The sequence below is a fragment of the Urocampus carinirostris genome, chromosome 9 (genome assembly GCF_059441175.1).
Source record: "Urocampus carinirostris isolate Australia breed hairy pipefish chromosome 9, RoL_Ucar_1.0, whole genome shotgun sequence".
In the NCBI taxonomy this organism is placed as follows: Eukaryota; Metazoa; Chordata; class Actinopteri; order Syngnathiformes; family Syngnathidae; genus Urocampus; species Urocampus carinirostris.
Window position 1 is genome coordinate 28,384,647 of NC_142357.1, and position 21,704 is coordinate 28,406,350.

At 38.3% G+C, this 21,704-nt stretch overlaps 1 protein-coding gene across 1 annotated transcript in view; it reads left to right on the top strand.

Moving 5' to 3' along the window:
• Window positions 1–16,049, top strand: part of ergic1 (endoplasmic reticulum-golgi intermediate compartment 1) — a 65,268-nt gene extending 49,219 nt beyond the window's left edge. The window contains exons 5-10 of the mRNA XM_088343429.1: window positions 566–690; window positions 3,785–3,889; window positions 6,542–6,602; window positions 6,791–6,891; window positions 11,447–11,569; window positions 15,605–16,049. Of these exons, the coding sequence (XP_088199555.1) occupies window positions 566–690; window positions 3,785–3,889; window positions 6,542–6,602; window positions 6,791–6,891; window positions 11,447–11,569; window positions 15,605–15,712 (623 nt within the window). The 3' untranslated portion in view covers window positions 15,713–16,049. The remainder of the gene's footprint in view (window positions 1–565; window positions 691–3,784; window positions 3,890–6,541; window positions 6,603–6,790; window positions 6,892–11,446; window positions 11,570–15,604) is intronic.
• The last annotated feature ends 5,655 nt before the right edge of the window (window positions 16,050–21,704 follow it).

Here is a 21,704-nt window from a genome sequence, read left to right on the forward strand (position 1 = left end):
AAAGTAGCTCTCAGTTTCAGAAGGGTTAGCAGCCACAGCATTAACTGTTCGGTGTGCCACTCTTTTGTTGAGATATTATTATTAAACACACTACCTCATACGAACGTACAATGGTACTCATGTCTATGTTTCTTGCACAATGTTGACTGATATATGTTTACTGCTCACCTTGCACAATGTTGACTATTTTTGCACCAAATGCATATTGCACCAAACCCTTACGATACCAACTCTATGTAACATCCTACATGCCGTCATTTCTTTGTGTAAATATTGGGTAAATTTTAACAATAACCTTATCCTCCTTGTTTTATAACCTTATCTTGTCTGTCCCTTATCTTCTTGGTTTCTTTACCTCACTGTGAATGTGTGAAACTGGAGTGTCATGCCCAATTTCGTTGTCACAATATGTTAACCCATTTTGTAACAATGACAATAAAGGTATATTCTATTCTATTCTATTTGTAACTTGCAATCTCCCCTTCACACTTTTGCAATATATGAAAGACAAAGAACAATTTTCAATAACAAAATGAATGCCTTTGCTTTGCTTTTTCATTGCCAGTGGTTGGTTTGGACATCCAAGACGAGATGGGCCGCCACGAAGTGGGCCACATCGACAACTCCATGAAGGTGCCCCTCAACCACGGTGCCGGCTGCCGATTCGAGGGAGAATTCGCCATCAACAAAGTAACCGCTCGACACGCACGATCGCACGCGGTTCTGTTGTCCCGTCGAGCACGACTCGTTTTCCGCACGTCTCACAATCATTAACTTGGCGGTCGGCGATTGAGCACGTTCGTCGGTGGAAAACGTGTCGATGTTTTAATGAGGGAGCGCGCTGGGTTAGGGACAAGTTGTTTCTGATCCAACGGCTGATTTGTAAACATCCGCTTTGTTCTCGTGTCGCAACATTTGGTTCCAATGCTCAATAGTGGTGGGCCTCTGTTATGGAGCTAAACTCCATAATTCTTTTACATTTTTTTAATTTTTATTTTTTCACCACTAGGGGAACTTCATGTACTCCGTTTTAAATTCTTCGTACTTATTTTTTTCTAACCAGTTATCAACAACAAATATATTTTTTACATTTTTATCTCCAACAACAGATAAAACACCTTTTTAAAAAGTCAATTTTCCAGGTTGAGTGTCACTAGTCAAGTCAAGTCATGTTTATTTGTATAGCCCTTAATCACAAAGAGTCTCAAAGGGCTCCACAGATCAAAGACTTTTGCAAACTACAGACTATTATGACACCATCCCATCATCTAAAACCTAAATGAGGGCAAATAATACATCTTTTCAACATAAAATATAGGTTATTCTTTTGCTATAGAATAGAAGTGTGTTTTAAGGTTAGACTTATGCAACCTCAGTGGAAATGTTTATCGAATCTCAGGGGGAAGAGCATTCCACAGCACCGGGGCCCGAATCGAGAATGCTCTTGAACCTACGGTTTTCTTCTTGGCTCTTGGGATCACTAGTAGACCAGGATTTTCATAGCGAAGGCTCCGGACCGCAACATAGGGGGAAATTAAATCTGAAATATATGAGGGAGCAAGTCCATGCATGATTTTGTATACTACCAACAGAACCTTAAAATCACTTCTTAAGCTAAAAGGGAGCCAATGCAGGTTAGCTAAAATCGGGGTAATGTGATCAAAATTTCTTGTCTTAGTTAAAAGCCTCGCTGCAGCATTTTGTACCAGCTGAAGGCCTTTTATTTTGGACTTAGGGAGATCGGAGAGTAGTGGATTACAGTAATCAAGACGGGATGTAACAAACGCGTGAATTATAATCTCCGCATCTGACTGAGACAGTATGGGGCGAATTTTAGCAATGTGGCAAAGATGGAAGAAAGCTTTTCTTGTAATATTCTTGACGTGTGTTTGAAGGGACAGATCGGTGTCAAATATGACACCTAAATTATTAATTTGCAATTACATTCAACTTGAAAAATAATTCTATTCCAATTCAATCCAATATTGATCAATACATATAAGGATATGACAAAACATGTAATTCAAAATGTTGTTTTGCAGAAATTTTCCTTAGGTAGCTTATTTTTGTTTTGAATACCACTCATAATTGTACTTGAATTATGAAAAGAAATACTTCCTGTGAAAAGTAAAGTTATAAAACATGGTATTCAATAATAAAAATATACATTTAAAGTAAAATTATTTCCGTATGATTCTTGGAAAGAAATACCATAAAATGACAATTTCATTGCTTAATAAATCTATAGCAGATTATGTAAAGGAAAACTGGTGTTATGGCAATCAGAATCATATGTATTTTTTAAATAACAGCATAAATTTAATATTTTTTTTAATTTAAGATATGAATAAAAATTAAACCTCAATTATCTTTTTAAAAAAACAGACTTTTTACCTAAAAGCGTTTTTTTTTTCACTCTAAAAGTAGAATTTTAAGGAAGTAGACAATTTATTAATTATTATCCTGTATTCATAAAAATATTATTGAGTTGAATAACTATGTACATAAAAAAAAAATAACACCTGTCAAATTACATTTTTAATGGAACGTTTTTTGGGAAAAAGACGATAAAATATAAATGGAAAACGGATTCAATTGTCATTATGTTAAAAAGATATTACAGACGCTGCCCTACTTACGAACGTGATGGGTTCCGAACGATCGTTCGAAAGTTGAATTTGTTCATAAGTTGCTTCAGTGCTATATTTTGGTTTAAATAGGTATGTTTAAGACTGGTATAATTAACCTGAATTGTTTTTTACCAAAAAATAAACATTCCATACAATTATATGCTCTATAAAGATAAATAAGTTGAGTTTAACTTACTTTTGTGGGATGCGCTTCAAGATGTCCTCCGTGGTAAAAAGTGGCCCAAAAAAAGCGTTCCGATCATTTTCTCAACGGCATCAAGCTTCCATATCCCACTTTCATTTCAAATGAAACAGCTCGCCTCTTCTTTACACTTTACACAAACCATATTGAATGGATGCACGAGATATTAAACAATAAGAATGTCAACGTTCTTAGCACGCTGGAGATACAATGTTTACACACGAACTAGGAAGAGGACTCTTCACAGCGCCACGTGGCAGAAAGAAGTACTACATGTCCTTTACTCGGGAAAAGGTGCACACAATACAAAATCTAAATTACAGTACTGTAATGACGACCTGAAAAAAATGTCCGTTTTACTTAAGTTGAATGGTCGTAAGTAGGGAGCATCTATTCTCAGACCTATTTTTCATTTTTTTCAATTTATGTTTAAAGATAAATGACACATTTTTCAAAAGTCATATCTCACCCAAAAGAGGTATTCAATTTCATTATGCATTTATACTATAAACAATGTATAAAGTGAGAAATTAAATGTTATCTTGCAAAATATTGGAATGTTGTAACAATTAACTGACAAGAACGAAATTGAATTTAAGTGCATATATTTAAGTCACCAGCCAATTAATTCATGTTTTTTTCTGAATCTGTCTTCAAAAATCCATATTGGCTTGGCTCGGATAAACAACTGTAGTTCAACATATTGAAATACAGTTGGCCTACTTAATCAAATGCATGACATAGACAAAATATTACCGCCAGAAAAAAATCAAACTATAATTAAATCAAGTTTAAGTGCCTTTCTAAACCCGCATGAACGCAACATTGTGGATCGAAGATTTTTATTGCTGAGAAGCTAACCGACATTTACCGCCATCAAGTGTCAATGTGTTGCGGTTTGGTGGACTCATGACACTATTTACATGTTATATTTATGCGCTCGTGTGTTCAGGTGCCAGGAAACTTCCACGTGTCCACGCACAGCGCCACCGCCCAGCCGCAAAGTCCTGACATGACTCACTCCATCCACAAGCTGGCTTTCGGGGACAAGATTCAGGTTGTAAAGCCGAAAAGAAATTTTAAAAAACATATCTTGGCTCACCCAAAAACCCAAAGTGGCCAGAAATGTGGACGAAATTAGAAACGTGTTATTATGTTTTTGCATTACACTTATTGATCAGCAGCAGGGATCAAACTGGATAGCAATGATAAGTATATGGAATCCTAACCACCAGGTTGCTAAGGACATCGGTGGTTGTTCACAATTGCATAACATTCAATACAATAGGAATCAAAACTGGACAAGGCATGGAGAGCCCCCGGATATTATCCATTTGACCACTGGTTCGCTATTGGTTTTACTTAAGGACCAAACCGTTCCACCCTAATGACACACTGCGACCCAAATAAAGAAAGATATTCCACGCCACAAATGAAAGGATTGTACAGTTTAATGCAGAGATAGAATAGATTTACCTTCAAATAGATAAATAAATATATAAAAAGACCTGCAAAACACAAACAACTTCAAGTACCGTATATAGCCTAAATCGCATATGAACGACCCCCTAAAGCTGCTTTAAAATAGCCACCATATAAAAATAAATGCTAAGTATTAATAATGAGTGTAACCAAACTCGATAATTATTTAATTAAATAGTTTATAAAGATAAATATACCGGTAAAAAGCTGAAATATAACATTTTTAAATCATGTACTGTACCTTCCAGCAGCGCTTCAATGGCAGACAATTGTACACCAATTTCACATTTCGTAATTTTGTTTTCTTCAACTTGATCCTCATTGTTTTTTCTTTTCCTTCCCATTATCACAAATTTTCTTGGGACCCATTCCAACGGGTAGAAAAAGGAAATAAAACCAACAAATCACAATAAAACGTGATTTGGTCCCTCTCCAACGCGCCAGTTTACTGAACAGGAAGAAGAGATATAGGAGGGCATTATCGCCATCTACTGGAGTGTATTTTACTCTATTTTTTTCCCATAGCATTATATTGCCAAGGCAAAGGCCGGAGACTTACTGAAAACAGGTCTGCGATCCACGTTTGGGTCCTGACCCATCAGTCGAAGAACACTGCATTAGACCACTAAGGATACAGGCCACATATGAAAATGAATTAGTTCTTATCTCATTCTTACACTAGTTACAGTACCAGATATGTTAGGGTAGAGAGAATGTTGTTTTTTTCTCAGCTCAAACTAAGCATTGTGAGTGGTTTTGAATACATACGGCCATGCGTTTGTATCTTTAAGGAGAAAAAAATTACTTCCCACAATGCCGTTGTCTTTATTCAGTTTATAATTATGTGCGCTTCTCAAATACTACCACATACCGGTTTTAATGTGTGACAATATTCTTGCGACCTGACCCAATTATAACACCAACAATTTGGTACCGGGACTAAAAAAATAGTGTGATGATGAGATAAAACCTCATACCTTTTCATGTGTCATCTGAATCCCAAGTAGTCGATTGCAGTGTTTCTCAATTTTTGGGTCGGGACCCAAAATTCAGTCAAGTACCTGTTTCCAGTGGGCTGTGGTAAATTACACTCTTTAACAGCTCAATCTCTTCTACCTGTTCAGCCAATCCGCGTGTTTGAGAGGGACCCCATCTCATTTTATTGTGATTTTGTTGGTTTTATTTATTGTTTCCGCCTATAATAATGAGTCCCAAAAAAGATTGTGATGAGGGGAAGGAAAAGTGGAAAATATACCACTAAGTCAAAGGAGGAAATAATTAGAAATGCGAAAATGCTGTATGGGTGTCTGCCATTGAAGCGCTGCTGTAAGGTACCGAAAATGGTTTCGAATGTTATATATTTAGCTTCAGCTAATTAGCCAATTTAATTAATATCAATGTTTAGGTTCACGCTTTATTCATATTTTGTATTTTTTTTACTATGAGGCGATCTTAAAGCAGTTTTGGGGGTTCGCTTGTATGTTATGTAGGCTTATATACTGTGGTTGAAGCCTTTTTGGTGTATAGATAGATGTATGTTCTGTATTTATATAGCACTTTTCAATTCAATGAAGACCTCCCAAAGCACTTTACAATGTGATTCACACTTACTCATTCACACACACACTCACACACCGATAGCAACGTCAGCTATGCATCGGGGGCATTAGGGATTCAGTTTCTTGCCCAAGGACACTTCAACATATAACACTCAAATCGAACCTGCAACTTCTTGATCCCAAGACAAGCGCTTTACATCCTGAGGTATTTTGGTTTTGGAGAAAATGAGAATATATATGTATATATATTCTATATATTCTATATATATATATTAATATATTCAACTATTTCTGGTTCAAACTGCACAATCCTTTAGTGGGATAGATTTGAGAAGTGGATTTGTTTTCTTGATTTGGGTCACATTTTGCAATCTAGGTGGAACAGTAGGTCCTGAAATCAGACCAGTTGTGAACCATTGGTTTAGTGGATAGGATCTGGCACACTCTAAGTCAGGGTTTGCATCCAATGTTATGCATTTGGGATCAGTCATATATTTGTTTTTGTGCAACCCTACTGTAGTAGTACCCTAGTTAGAATTCTATGCGCCTTTATAGTCCTCTGTGCATCATATTAAAAAAAGAAAACACTCAATGCTATTTTTATCTCGTGTACTTTATAGTCCAGTGTCTAATAGTGTGAATAATGGGGTCATTTGCTTTTCCTGCAGGTGCAAAAAGTCCAGGGCGCTTTCAACGCTTTAGGAGGAGCGGACAAGCTGGGATCAAATCGTACGTAATCGCACACAAGCGCAGGCAGGAGTTGATGTCAGCCAGATGGAATTGAATGCAAAGTTCAGCGCAGATGACATCAGCCGGCAGGGATATAAGTCTGTTTTCAAACACCACCAAGGTTTTGTGGAAAAAAACCTTGGTTCCAAAAATTCCATTTCATTCATTCGTCTTATTCCTCTCCTCAGCTTTGGCCTCACACGACTACATCCTGAAGATCGTGCCGACGGTTTATGAAGATCTGTCGGGCAAGCAGAGGTTCTCCTATCAGTACACAGTGGCCAACAAGGTGTGTATTTCCTCTTAATTTTAGGGGTTCCAATCTCCAAGTTGGAGCTCAGGCTTATTTTACACACACAAATGTGTGTTCTCATTAAGTAAAAATGTGCTGCGTGGCAAATTTAGTGCCATACATTATGCAAATTTCCTGTTTTTGGAAAGCAAAAGAAAAAACAAAAGTGCCAACTTTATCGAAAACATAATGACATTTCCACAGGTCTCAATTATACTTATGCACATGTAGCTTCCAAATTTTTTTTCCAGAATTAAAGATAAATAAATAACACTGTTTTCCCTTAAAAATGAATTTTTGAGATTTTTTTTTCTGTCAAACTAGCAATATATTTAATATTGACAGATTTAGAAAAAAAATACACTTTGTTATAATTGTGATATGATTAACAGACATAAAAACGTTTTTAATGACACTGGTGAATTTCATATTTATATATTAAAGGCTCTCAACATATTTGCAATCTTCTGACTGAAATCATTATTGCAGTTTTTTGTTGTTATTTTGCATTGGGCAAGTATGTGAAATTATTAGATGCGTTCAAATAAAGTGTTCCTTTTTAATTTGTTGTGGGATTTGGGTTCGTATTTGAAACAGTCCTTTTCTTACTTTCACCATATTCATCCGAGAATAAAAGAAAACCTCCAGCAGGTGCGTGAAATCTGTTCTACTATTAAAATGTGACATTTTGTCTTTTTTATTTTTTATTTTTTTGTAAAATTCAAAATGTATACTGACACGGCCCTACTTACGATCAAGATAGATTCCAGGCGATTGTTCGTAAGTTTAATTTGTTCTTAAGTTCCTTCAGTGCTATATTTTGTATGTTTATATAACTTTGTTTAAGGCTTGTATATGTAACCTGTATTGTTTTGTTCTAAAAAATAAACATTTCATAAAATAATATGCTCTATAAAGAGAAAAAAAGTTAAGTTTAACATACTTTTAGAAGATGAGCTTCAAGAGTTAGGCGACTTCGTCCTCCGTAGTAAAAAGCGACTGAAAAAAAGCGGTCCAACAATTTCAAGCTTTCTTATTGCAATCTCATTTCAAAAGAAACAGCTCGCCTCTTCTTTACTCTTTACGCTAACCATATTGAATGGATGCACGAGATATTAAACAATGAAAATGTCACCGTTCTTAGTGCGCTAGCAATACATAACACGTTGTTATAGTACATGAGATGTTTACACACAAACTAGGAAGAGGAAGCGGATTTCTTCTTCGGGGTGGATGCTGGGTGAGCGGACACAGCGCCACGTGGCAGAAAGTAGCACTAGTCAAGTCAAGTCATTTTTATTTGTATAGCCCTTAATCACAAATAGTCTCAAAGGGCTTCACAGGTTATTACACAATAGCAGTTTAGGATATTTATATGCTATAGAGTAGAAGTGAGTTTTAAGCTTAGATTTAAACATTTCCACTGAGGTTGCAGATCGAATCTCAGGGGGAAGAGCATTCCACAGCACCGGTGCCCGGATGGAGAACGCTCTTGAACCAGCAGAACACTTCTTTGCTCTTGGGATCACCAGAAGACCGGCACTCTCAGAACGTAGGCTTCGGACCGGGACATAGGGGGAAATCAGATCTGAAAGATAAGAGGTGGAAAGTCCATGTATGATTTTGTATAACAATAAGAGAACCTTGAAATCACATCTTAGGCTAACAGGGAGCCAATGCAGGTTAGCCAAAATTGGGGTGATGTGATCGGACTTTTTTGTCCTAGTTAAAAGCCTCGCTGCGGCATTTTGTACCAGCTGAAGACTCTTGAGTCTGATCATCGGAAGACCGGAGAGTAGTGCATTACAGTAATTGAGACGGGAGGTAACAAACGCGTGAATTATAATCTCCGCATCCGACTGAGACAGCACAGGACGAATTTTAGCAATGTTACGAAGATGGAAGAAAGCGGTTCTAGTAATTTTCTTCACATGTGTTTTAAAGGACAGATCGGGGTCAAATGTGACACCTAAATTTTTAAGTGAGTCACTCTGTGTGACGTGACATTTGTCAATGTTCACAGCAGTTTTAGAGAATACAAGTACTACAGTACTGTCCTCTACAAAACCTAACTTACAGCAATGTCCGGATATTTTTCGACATCCCCCCAAAATTTTCCGTTTTACATAAGTTGAATGGTCTAGGGGAGCGTCTGTATAAAGCTAAAAAAAACAGTTTGTTTCATGTAATAATAAAAGAAATCTAAGGTTACTCATTCAATTTTCTGTGTGTGGCCTTCAAGAGGGAAAAAGAAATAGGACATGTCTGTTGTACAGTTTTGATGTGGATTTGTGGTATGACCAATTTTTATGTAACATTTAAAAAAAAAATGTGTAAATGCCAAACATACTGTATTAGCGCTTTGCAGGCATCTGTATTCAATTTCCTTTCCCGTTTTCAGTCCCTCACTAATAGCGTGACTCTAAGTCTTGCTTTGGGCTGTTCCCAGTCGCCGTTCAAAGAAAGTTTGCGATATGTGTCCAAATAAAACCGCAGCATTTACCGCTTCGCATTCGATACGTAACCAAACTGCCTTTCCACATCTGATTTGAATCAAGATGGGTTTCGATTCTGAGTAAAGCGCGAGTAACCCGATAACGTTATGAGTCATAAAAGGCCTCCAGATAAGGATGCAGTGACACGGCCGATTACAGTGGCATGCTAATATCTACCACTCGCTGTCGTTTTTTTTTCTTTGACGGAGTGTGTTACTTACTTTTATATTTATTTATTTAGCCGGAAATTATCCATTAGCTGCACCGCTTATCCCCAGTAGGATCATGGGGGTGCTGGAACCCATCGCAGTGGGCAGGGGACACCCTGAACTGGTTGCCAGGTAGTCGCAGGGCCAAGATGACAGAGAAATTAGACCGGCCAATTAACCTGACATGCAGGTTTTTGGAGTGTGGGAGGAAACCGGTGTGCCCGGAGGAAACCCACTCAAATATGGGGAGAACATGCAAACTCCGCACAGGAAGGCTAGTAGCTGGATTTGAACCCTTGAGCTCAGAACTGTGCCGCAGACGCGCTAACCACTCATCTGCCATGCTACCCTTAGCGGGAATATACTGTATTATTCATGATTTGAATATATGTTTTTATTGAGCAGGATTATGTCACTAATTTCACTATTAATTGTAGTATATGTTTTTGCAAGAATACAACACTGACATTTTTTTGGCCAGGGAATCATCAAATACGTTTTTTGGCGAGAGTACATCAATAACAATTTTGATTTTTTTCTATGAACAGTATATATTTTTTGCAGGAGTGTGTCAATAACAAATAAAAACAATTTTTACTGTATTTTTATTTTGTTTAGCAAGGATGTCACACGTTTTTTTTGATCACATACATCTTTCATTAATGTTACTAAAAATGTTTTCCCTTTTTTGGCAAGAATTTGTCAACAATTGAAAAAAAGACGTTTTTTTTTTGCAAGAATACACAACAGTTTGAACTTTTGCTGGAAATCACAATTATTTAAATATTTTTATATCTATGTCTTTTTATATCATATACCATTTAAAAAAGAATTGTTTTTAAGAATACATCATATATATATATATTTTTTTTTTTTCAGAAAATTGTTACTGTTTCTGCAGGATTTCGTAACTATTTTTATGATTTTATTTATTTGTTTTCGTTTTTTGAAGTGATTCATCGCTAGTATTGTTTTTCAGTAATTTGTCAAATCCTGAACCAAATTTTTCTTTTTTTTTTCCTTCTTATTTTTACTTATTTTCTATATGATCTTTTTCCCTGTAGAAAATAATCACTTGCATTTTTAAAAATATTTCATTTTATTTATTTGATTTTATTCTGACAATACGTCTTTAATTTTTCTAAATTAAATGTAATTTTTTTGTACAGAAATAAGATCAGAATATATTTGTTCATTTTATTTTCTTTGCAGGAAATCAGCACTCAAGTTTTTTATCAATTTATTAATATATTTTTTAAATATATTTTGTTGTAATATGACATTCAAATTTTTACAATTATTATTTTTTTTGTTTTTGCGGGGGGCGGTAATACATCGCTTACATATTTTATTGTTTTTATTTTGAATCTTTGCCGAAATATGTGGCCTGACTTATTATTATATATCCCAGGATACACCACGGACTACTTCGTCTTCGGGGGCAAATCTAGTCCGCAGCGTCTTGTCCCAGTTGCGAGAACGTGCGACTCAATATTTATCCATATATAAAGCGCACTGTATTATAAGGCGCACAGTCTTAGGTGGCTTTTAGGTGAGCCTCATAGTCGTATATTTTGTTATTATACGACACTCACATTTTTCTTTTAAAACATGTATATTATTTTTTGTGTATAATACAACACTCACCTTTTTTTTTTTTTTACATATTTTTTGTGGGCGTTGGTGTAAATACATCACTTAGATTTTGAATTATTTTGATTTTTGCTAGAATACATCAACCACATTTTTATCTTTATTTGCTGATTTCTTTGCAGGAACACGAGACCTTTATTTTATTTGTTCTTGTATTTATTACGTTTTTATCCTTATTCGTTGATTTCTTTGCAGGAATACGTAGCTTACAGCCACACCGGCCGGATCATCCCTGCCATCTGGTTCCGTTACGACCTGAGTCCAATCACGGTGAAGTACACGGAGCGGAGGCAACCTCTCTACCGCTTCATCACCAGTGTAAGCGATGCAAAGCAGACACTCACCACTAGCAACGGCAATTCCGGCTCTTTTGAGAGAAACGGTGCTTTCGGATCGGCTCTTCCGATTGTTTTTTTTCCCTAAATGATATATATATTACCAACAACAATAACACATTATTCACCAAGCTAAATAATCGTTTTTAAAATGTACTATGCTATTATATTACAATAGCTTTTATCGGTATAATCTTTACTAAACTTAAAATTTACCTAATTGTTTATACTAAGCCAACAACACATGATGACGCCACTCATATTGACCAGTCACGTGCACCTTCAAGACTGCGAGAAAGAGAGAAACGGGTAGAAAGTAAGCTAACAGTGAAATTGTATAAAGAAAAAGAAAGAAAAATTGAAAAAGCCAGAAGATAGAAAGAGGGAAAGATTCAGAGAAAAAAAGAGAGCAGAAGAGAAAGATAAATGGATAGAGATAATTATAGCAATTGATAGAATGTGAAAAATGGTGAAGAAAGAGAAATAAAGAGGGGGAAGAAAGAAACATATTAAGAGACAAAGATACAGAGAGACCGAGACATCAATATAGAGAAAGAAATAGAAATGGAGAAAAAGAGATGAGAAAGAGACAGAGAGGGAATGGGAAAGAGGTGGGGAGAAAGAAAAACACAGAAAGGAAGAAATATATGTAGAGAGGAAGATAGATAAATATAGAGACAGAGGACAGAAATTGAGAAAGAGAAAGAAAGACAGAATTATAGGGATGGAAAGAGAGAACGAGAAAGACGGAGACAGAATTATAGATGTAGAAAAATGGGAAAAAGAGAAGTTAGAATGAGAAAAAGAAAGAGATAAAAGGGGGAAAAGGGATAGAAAGATAGAGAAAAAGAGAAAGATTAGAGAGTGATATATTTAAAAAGATAGAGAAATATATACATTGAGAGAAAAAGAAATAAAGTGAAAGAGAGCGCGACAGAGAGAGGGAGGAAATGAAATACAGGGAGCCGGCTCTCGTTCACTTTAAATAGTCGGCTCATCGAGCCTTTTCGTTCACGAACACCCCCCCATCCCTATTCACCACGACGTCCCTGTTTACATTGGCCCGAAACTGCGAAATCGTCAGAGTGGAACATTCTTTCCCCCCGTCTGCATTTCAATATTTACATCCGTTTATTTCTCGGATACACAATACGCTCACCCCAATCGAAACATCGGCTCCTTCTCTTTCAATCATAACAGCTTGTGACCTTCTCCTACCTCCATGGCATCCTTTGGATTTTTTTCATCAAGGCTCAATTGTCCCTTTTTAGGTGATGAGTTGCGCCCTAATTGGTAGTGTTTGGTACTCGGGGTTATTTAAGGCATGTTAAAAGCAAGCGGTGACTTGTGCTCCCTGCGTGCTTGTGAGTCATCCCTCGGGATTGTGAGTCAAGCACGAAACTCTTTGATTGCATTCCACTTTACTGTTAAGTGCTACCAACTCATAGCGTTAGGCTCTTTACAGCTTTTTCATGCTGACGCCTTATGTGACCCAGATGTGTCAGATGATGTGGATCCCTTGAGCACGTAAGTGCACCATTTCCGTTGGTGTGTCTTGGGCAAGCGCAGCGTAGTGGCGCCCATCCCTTGCCAGGCCAACATATATTTCCACCCGGTCTCGTACCGGGGACCCAATAATATACATATTCGGTAAACCCTTGGTTATCACAAGGATTACGTTCCAAAAAAGCCACCATTGGCATTTTTATACAGTGGAACCTCGGTTCTCGACCATAATCCGTTCCAGAACCCTGTTCGAAAAACGATTTGTTCGATCACCGAAAATCGTTTTTCCCATTAAAAGTAATGTAAAATCGTTTTAATCCGTTCCAACACCCTGAATGTTTACCATGAACGTAAACATGAAGCTAACCCAGGCTAATCGTACGTTCGCGTTAGCGTAATCTTCCGTATGAAAGATTGAGCTAACATGAAAGTGTAAAAATAAAAAATCAGGTCGTTTAGACGTCATTTAGCACCGGGGTCTCCACAACAAGTGGTGAGCGGTTAAAGGATAAAGAAAAGATTTATGAATAGGATTTCTTACCTTTGTGGTGGTCTGCAGAAGCCATGCTCTATTCCCTCGAAAGAAGGGAAACTCGCACACCTTCTTCATATTTTGCTATTATTTCTTTCTTAAATGCAATAGTTGTACGCACTACTTTTCTTTTTTCACCTGTAGCAACTTTGCTGCTTGCACCGACCTTCTTCCGAGGCATAATAAGGGGCTAAAACACTCCGTTCACCGCTATCGAAAGCGAAAGGAAGTGTGCGCACACGTCATAACAGTTCTTCACGAGGGGTGGGGGCAATCTACACCCGTACGCCGCTCAGCATTGCACCCTAGCGTACTGGCGTTCGAACTCTGATTTTTTTGAACGAAAAGCGAAGCAAGATTTTTTCGAAATTTTTGGTCGAGAACCGATTTGTTCGAACTGAGTCGTTTGAAACCGAGGTTCCACTGTATAACTATTATCAGTGTCTGAAATAACGTCTGCCCGGACATCCTGGGCGTGCATCTTTTACGTCGGGCGTATAAATGACAAAACGTTGACGCCCGAACAACTTCGTGCTTTCAGACTTTCCCGAGCCTTATAAGGTCGTGCATTTGCATATCATTTTCCAAAGTAGACGCACAGTGAACACAAAAAGAATGGATAAGTCATTAGGAATCAAGCTAAAACCTCAGTCCCCAAAGAAAGATTCAAAAGAAGCTAACAAGATTTATGGCGCTACAAAACGTAAACATACATTAAGAGCATGGTGGAAAGAGGAGTTCACGTGGCTTGTAGCAAACAATACATGAACGAAGATGAGCAAATACAGGTACATACTGATGGCGGATGGAAAACAGCTATGTCATTTCCATGGAAGGAATGTTATAAGTAGATTTATAATAAACTTAATTTTAAAGTGTTGTTCTGTTATATATTCTGATCATCAATCGTTAACTCTTTGCAACAATGTTTTTTTTTTGCGATTTGTCGTCTTTTGTGTTTCAAGTTGTGAAAAACGGGTGTGCGTCTAACAAAACACTATATTTGTATTTCTCACTCTCTCTCTCTTTGTCACTCTGACTCTCTGTATCTTTGTCACTCTTTGTCTTACTCTCTTTCACTCTGTGTCTTTTTACCTTCTTTTGCTCTCTCTTTTTTCCCTTTCTCTCTTTCCCCCCTTCTCTCTTTCCCTATTTCTCTTTGGATTTTTTTTCCTAGTCTCTCTCTTTCCCCCTCTCATTATTTCTCTTGTTATTTCTTTTGATTCTCACATTCTCTCTCTGTCTGTATCTATAACTGTCTGTATCTTTAACTGTCTGTCTCTTTGTCTCTCTCTCTTTGTCACTCTGTCTCACTCTCTTTCACTCTGTGTCTTTTTACTTTCTTTTGCTCTATCTTTTTTTCCTTTTCTCTCTTTTCTCTCTCTCTTCCTTTCCCCTTCTCTCTTTCTCCCCTTCTCTCTTTCTCTATTTCTCTTTGGATTTCTTTCTTTCTCTCCCTCTCTTTCCCCCTCTCATTATTTCTCTTTTTAGTTCTTTTGATTCTCTCTCTCCTTCTGTTTCTCTTTCTCTCTCTCTCTTTCTCCCTTTCTCTCTTTGTCCCACCCTCTCTTTTTCGCTCCCTCTCTTTCTCTTAGTTCTTTCTGTCTCTTTTTCTTTCCCCCTTATCTACTAGTCCGGCCCCCAAGAGAATGAAAGTTCTATCGTGTGGCCTTGTGACACCCCTGCTCTAAACGGTTTAAAAACTGCATTTATTTTACTTTAAGTAGATCTTGGATTGACATTTCAGTTGAATTCTACAGGATTATTAAGAAGTGAAATTGAAGTAAACTGTGCCCTCTTCTGGGGAGCTTTGTTAGGGTTTGCCTTCTATAAATCCTTGAAAAAAAACGCAGTGTTCTGCGATTAAACAATCGGACTGCGTCACATCGCAATGTCGATAAAGTTTCGGTTAACCCTACGTTGTAGCGCTTTTCAATGTTGAGTTGGATCTCTTATGAATTTCTTTGCCTTTATGCCCAGATATGTGCCATCGTCGGCGGGACCTTCACAGTGGCGGGCATCATCGATTCCTGCATATTCACCGCCTCAGAAGCCTGGAAGAAGATCCAGATTGGGAAAATGTCCTAGAACTAACTCCAAACCTCACCAACCGTCTGCCAATGTTCTTATTTATAAGTGCAAGGTAGCCTGTTAGCTAAATCCAATCCTGCTTCTTTTTGGGGAATGTATTTCGGTGACCATTGAAGGGGCTCAAAGCACAGGGTTTGACTTTCAGGCTATCCCGGTTCGTCAGTTTTATCAGTTGATTTTATTCTTTTATTAACCCTTTGCACACACATGACCTAACCATGTGACGACGCCATGACGGATGGCGGTAAACCTTAGTAAACAGTGGGTATTCCCAGTAAACGGTAGACATCAACGATAACTATACTATTCAACACCACTGGCAACGACTAGTCAAACTATCGGATGAGGTGTCTCATCTTGTCGGATAGCAGATAGAGGGATATTCAGAGAAAATGAAGATAGCATTAGCAGAGCTAGCTACCAACCCATACTATCTTCCTATTCACCTCTAACAAAATCGTCTAATCGTGCTGACTTCAGTCCACACGAACCATATCACTTTATAGATAGATAGATAGATAGATACTTTATTCATCCCCGCAGGGAAATTCACACTTCCAGCAGTCTACCCCATTGTTTATTAACAGATGAACATGATGCCCTAGGGGTGCTTGTAGCGGAGCGGATGACGTCACGCTAGTCCAAAAGTTCGACATCCCTGCGGCAGATGGAAATCTTTTCTTTGTGAAAATCCAGTGATACACCACCTCGTGTTAGCAAGTCCGCCTCCTCTCCGATTCCCCTCCAATTCCCCCCGGCTTTCGTGTCTCTGTTTAGCGGCGTTGAAGCCGGATAGCTCCGGGTAGCTCCGGGTGGCTACACGTTAGCGTCCGGAATGCTAAACGTGAGCCACGTTTCCGCAAAACACAGCAACTGCGCTCCCTGTGCGCTTCGATGTTTTCCACCAGCACTCGATGATCTTATTTGGTCGTGAGTTCGCATTTACCATGATTACAGATGGTACCGAAGACTTATAACGCCGCTAGCCGCTTAGCTCTTCTTCCACGATAGGCCTCCTCATCACGCCGGCACGAGAATTCTTCAGGGCAAGGAGTTGATTCCTTGATTAGACGCATTTTTGTGCGCTAAAACCCATGTCCATAGGATAGAAGTAATCCATAGTGTAGTTGTCAAAACGGGAAGAAAAAAACACCGAAGATAAGAGCAGACAATAAAACAATAGGGCAGCTGCTGGAAAAGGCAGCCGCTCGTGGGAGCGCCGCTTTGATCTTTATTGTAAATGGAGTATCCCCATACACCAGTGCTGATCTAAACTCTTATAAAAGTCCAGATGCTTACCAGTTCTTATCAGTGCTGCGCTGAAAAATGCGCTCCCAGCATGAAATATTTTTTGCAAACATTAGTAGAATGACTTTGTATCTAAATTTTGGGAGAATGTAATGGAACAGTAAAGCCCGGTAAAGTATAGAAATGACTTTTGAGCATGTTGAAAATAGTTACTTTGAAGAAATGACGTTTTATCTTCTAAACCTTCGTCTCCCATTTTATGCATTGATAGGTTGACAGTTTATTTTGGCGTATGAAACTTTTTGGTAGAGAAAATGACAGCTTTTAATACCGGCGATATTTGAAACATTACTGTTTTGAATGGCTTGTTAATGGCAATGAAAGAAGTTCGTTTACCTAGTAAGAAATGGCAACGGTAAGACACTTAGATTAGCTAGTTAGCACTAGCTAATTTATTGGTAGCTATATTGAGTGTCTTTGCTTGGAAATACATCAAACTTAACTAAAAATGCTCGCTGCAAATCCTGGAATACTTTGAGGGCCGAGACCAGTTTCTCAGTTTGTTTGCCGATAAACATTGCAGACTTCTGTTTTTATCAAAAGGGATATGATAAATTGCCAAATCGGGCTTGGAACCTTGCCAGTTCACACAGCCCATCGCACTGCAATGACTCACCATCCTAAAAAATTGTGGTTATAGTCTTCTGTCATCGTTACTGATATGTGTTTCTACTCAGATGCTCGTTCGAGTGTTGCCCGGTAGGGCGCTTCTTGCCGTCCGTCATGGCTCTCGTTCTGCCAGGAAAGGCCAAGTGCAAAGGGTCAATATGTGAAGTGTTCTTTTTCTAGCCATTTGTGCTTTCATATTTTCGAAACTATCTTCATCTTTAATTGCTGCAAAAGGAAGCTTTTTGTTTAAGAAGGTGTAAAAGAACTTCTTTTTAGATATAGGGAAATAAAGGTGGCCAGTTAGATCAGGGGTGTCAATCAGGCGGCCTGCGGGGCGGTTTAGGCCCGTTAAGGAATTGAATCCGGCCCGCGAAAAACGAGCTGCAGGTTGAAGTATGTCCGCTTGATGTTGCCTCTAACAAACACTGTACTTGTATTTCTTTTTCTCTCTCTGTCTCTTTGTCTCTCTCTCTCTCTTTCTGTCTCTCTCTTTGTCTCTCTCTCTCTCTCTCTCTCTCTTTGTCTCTGTCTCTCTCTCTTTCTTTGTCACTCTCTTTCACTCTGTGTCTTTTTACCTTCTTTTGCTCTCTCTTTTTTCCTTTTCTCTCTCTTCTCTTTCTTGCTTTCCCCTTATCTCTTTCTCCCCTTTTCTTTATTTCTCTTTGGATTTCTTTCCTTCGCTCCTTTCCATCTCATTATTTCTCTTTTTATTTCTTTTGATTCTCACATTCTCTGTCTGTCTGTCTGTCTGTCTGTCTCTCTCTCTCTCTATTTGTCTCTCTCTCTCTTTGTCTGTCTCTCTCTCTTTGTCTCTCTCTCTCTCTGTCACTCTCTGTCTTACTCCCTGTATCACTCTCTGTCTCACTCCCTTTCACTCACTATGTCTTTTTACCTTTTGCTCTCTCTTTTTCCTTTTCTCTTTTCTCTCTTGCTTTCCCCTTCTCTCTTTCTCCCCTTCTCTCTTTCTCTATTTCTCTTTGGATTTTTTTCCTTCTCTCTCTCTCTCTCTCTCTCTCTCTCTCTCTCTCCCTCTCTCTTTACCCCCTCCCATTATTTCTCTATTTATTTCTTCTGAATCTCACTTTCCCTCTCTCTCTCTCTCTCTCTCTCTCTGCCTTTCTCTTTACCCCCTCCCATTATTTCTCTTTTTATTTCTTCTGAATCTCACTTTCTCTCTCTCTCTCTCTGTAGCTCTCTCTCTCTCCCTTTCATTGTCTCACCCTCTCTCTTTTTCTCTCCCTCTCTCTTATTTCTTTCTCTCTTTTTCTTACCCTCTAATCGACTAGTCCATCCCCCGAGAGAATGTTTGTTCTATCGTGTGGCCCCTGAGTTAAAATGTAATTGACACCCCTGAGTTAGATGATTCAAAATTTTAAAAACAAGAAATGGGGCAATGCAATGCACGTCTTTTTACAGTAATCCCCCCACACATCACTTGAGTCATAGTTTCACCTGAAAGACTGTCAATCTGTTTTTTTTTTTATATATAATTAGTTTTTTACTTGATAGAGGAGTAACATGTCATTATAACGTACCTATTCTGTTAAGATTAGTATATATTTTTAAATCGACTCCAAAAAATTGTGCTGTTTTTATAGGTTCAAAGTTATTTTTGCGTGTTTGTTTTTACCCCCGATGAGGATACGGAAAGTCTGCGCGGTGACGCAAAAAAATGCTAACCTCAGACTTTTCAAGTCATGTGATTATTTGGACACTCGGCTGTTGGAAAGATGACTCATTTCTGTGTTGCCATAATACTCGATGGTACCGTATTCCTTTTGCCCTTACACTGTTTGTTTGTATGCATCTTCCATGCATCTGTGTATACGAACTTTGCAGAAATATGGCATTTTTCTGCAAACACCTTCACATGAAAACTAGTTGACCAGCGTTTTCAGAGCGAAGGTTCCGGACCGGGACATAGGGGGGGAATTAAATCTGAAAGATATGAGGGAGCAAGTCCATGCATGATTTGGTATTCTACCAACAAAACCTTAAAATCATGTCTTAAGCTAACAGGGAGCCAATGCAGGTGAGCTAAAATCAGGGTAATGTGATCAAACGTTCTTGTCTTAGTTGAAAGCCTCGCTGCAGCATTTTGTACCAGCTGAAGGCTCTTGATTTTGGACTTCGGGAGACCGGAGAGTAGGGCATTACAGTAATCGAGACGGGAAGTAACAAATCTGCTAAATTGTGTATCCATTTTTTTGGGCGGTGCATATTTAGTTGTTTCCTACCTTGATGTATTCAATTGTTGTGTGTAAGGGTGCCAATGAGGTTACTGTCATACCGTTCTTGATTATTTATTTGCGAGTTTTCCCCTTTTTGTGTAAGATAAATGCATTCCACTCCTATTCTCCATATGGTACCTTCGTAGTTTTCGACGCAAACCGGTTTCATGAAATAAAACGATGGACTTATGAGCGTGTGTATTGTGGACTTTGCTCCCGTCACCTGCCGGGTATCGTCACGCGTGACGTCAGCTCGTAAGCTCAATAAGCCGCCGCCATGCATATGCACGGTGCAGATAAGAGCCTCTTAGTGTGACTCAACTGCTTTTTATTCATCCTCAGGTGGCCTCCTCCGCCACTACATATTCAAATTGCCCCCCCCAGCCCCCCTCTCTCGTACACCAACGCTTTTGGTCCATGTTGGAGGCCTCCGCATGGAGTGAATCATCACTGAACTTATATATGACGTTTAAAAGACCAAAAAATGAGATAACGACATCACTCCAGTGATTTTTTTTTTGGATTTTGTTGACATTAATCGGGTTCTCCCTAAAAAGGGGGCACATCGGAAACAAATCATAGTTTGCGTACCCCCTTTATGCAAAAGAATACGCATTAGTCTTTCCCTGTTTTTCTCATATATTTTCCTTTTTTTTTTTCTAGTGTTCTTTTTTATGTGTTGTAAAAGAATTAATGAAAAAAAAACATCTGTTTATATTTAGTATCAATTTTTTTAATCACAATTTTTCATGTAGGGTATATTCTCATTTAGTTAACATCTATTGATTGTATGATTACATTTATCTAATGAATATGGTTAGTGTTTCATTTAGAAATTAGTGAAATGAAATGATCTGAATTTATATATCGTTTTTCAAGTCAATGACTTCCCAAAGCACTTTACAATGTGCTCCACATGTCCCAATAGCGGCCTTGCAGCCATGTAAGGCGCTAACCTGCTTATTGGGGGTATTAGGGGTTCAGTGTCTTACCCAAGGACACTTCGACATGTAACACGGATGAGCCGGGATTGGAACTGGAATCCCTTGATCCCAGGACGAGCGCTCTACCTCCTGAGCTACTGCAGCACTTACAGTAAATCAAAACACAGCAGTTACAGTAAAAACCCTAACTCCAACTAAAACCTAAGCCCTCTTCAACCAAAACTTTAACTCAACCACTACTGGCTTGACTGGGGATTGAAGCTGCGACGTTATAAACTGTAATGGTGGTATTTTACCAGGTGAGCTACCAATATTTCTTCAAGTATAGCTACGATTACGGTTTTGATTGCTCTGACGAAAAAAGTAATCTAGAACTTTTACTTCCATTACCAGGGTCAAACTCAGAACCGTGCAAGTATAATACCAGCATTTTTGCAGTTAAAATACCAGGATTGCTTTAATGCCAACCATAATTCTTATCTTAACCCTCGCTTCAACTAAAACCCTAATCCAAGAACCCACAACTTTGCGTGTGGAAGACAGTCATTTTACCAATTGAGATACCAGTGATTACCCTATTGATCAAAACCCTCACTTTATCTCCCAACACAACCCTAATCCTAGTTCCAACCAAAACCCTAAACCTTGCTTCACACTAACGCACTAACCATGGCTCCAAATCTCAACCCCAATGCCTTGTATTGTCTTGATTGGGGATAGAATCTAGGGCTTTCGGCAGTATGCATTCCTCAAAAGCTAGAAGTGATGCACCTATTGCTCAAAATTTCAACTATAATTCCAACCAAAATCCTAACTTCCAACACAACCCTAACCTTAGCTTGAGCCAAAATCCTAAACATCACATGAAACTAACCATGGCTCCAAAACTAGGCCCCC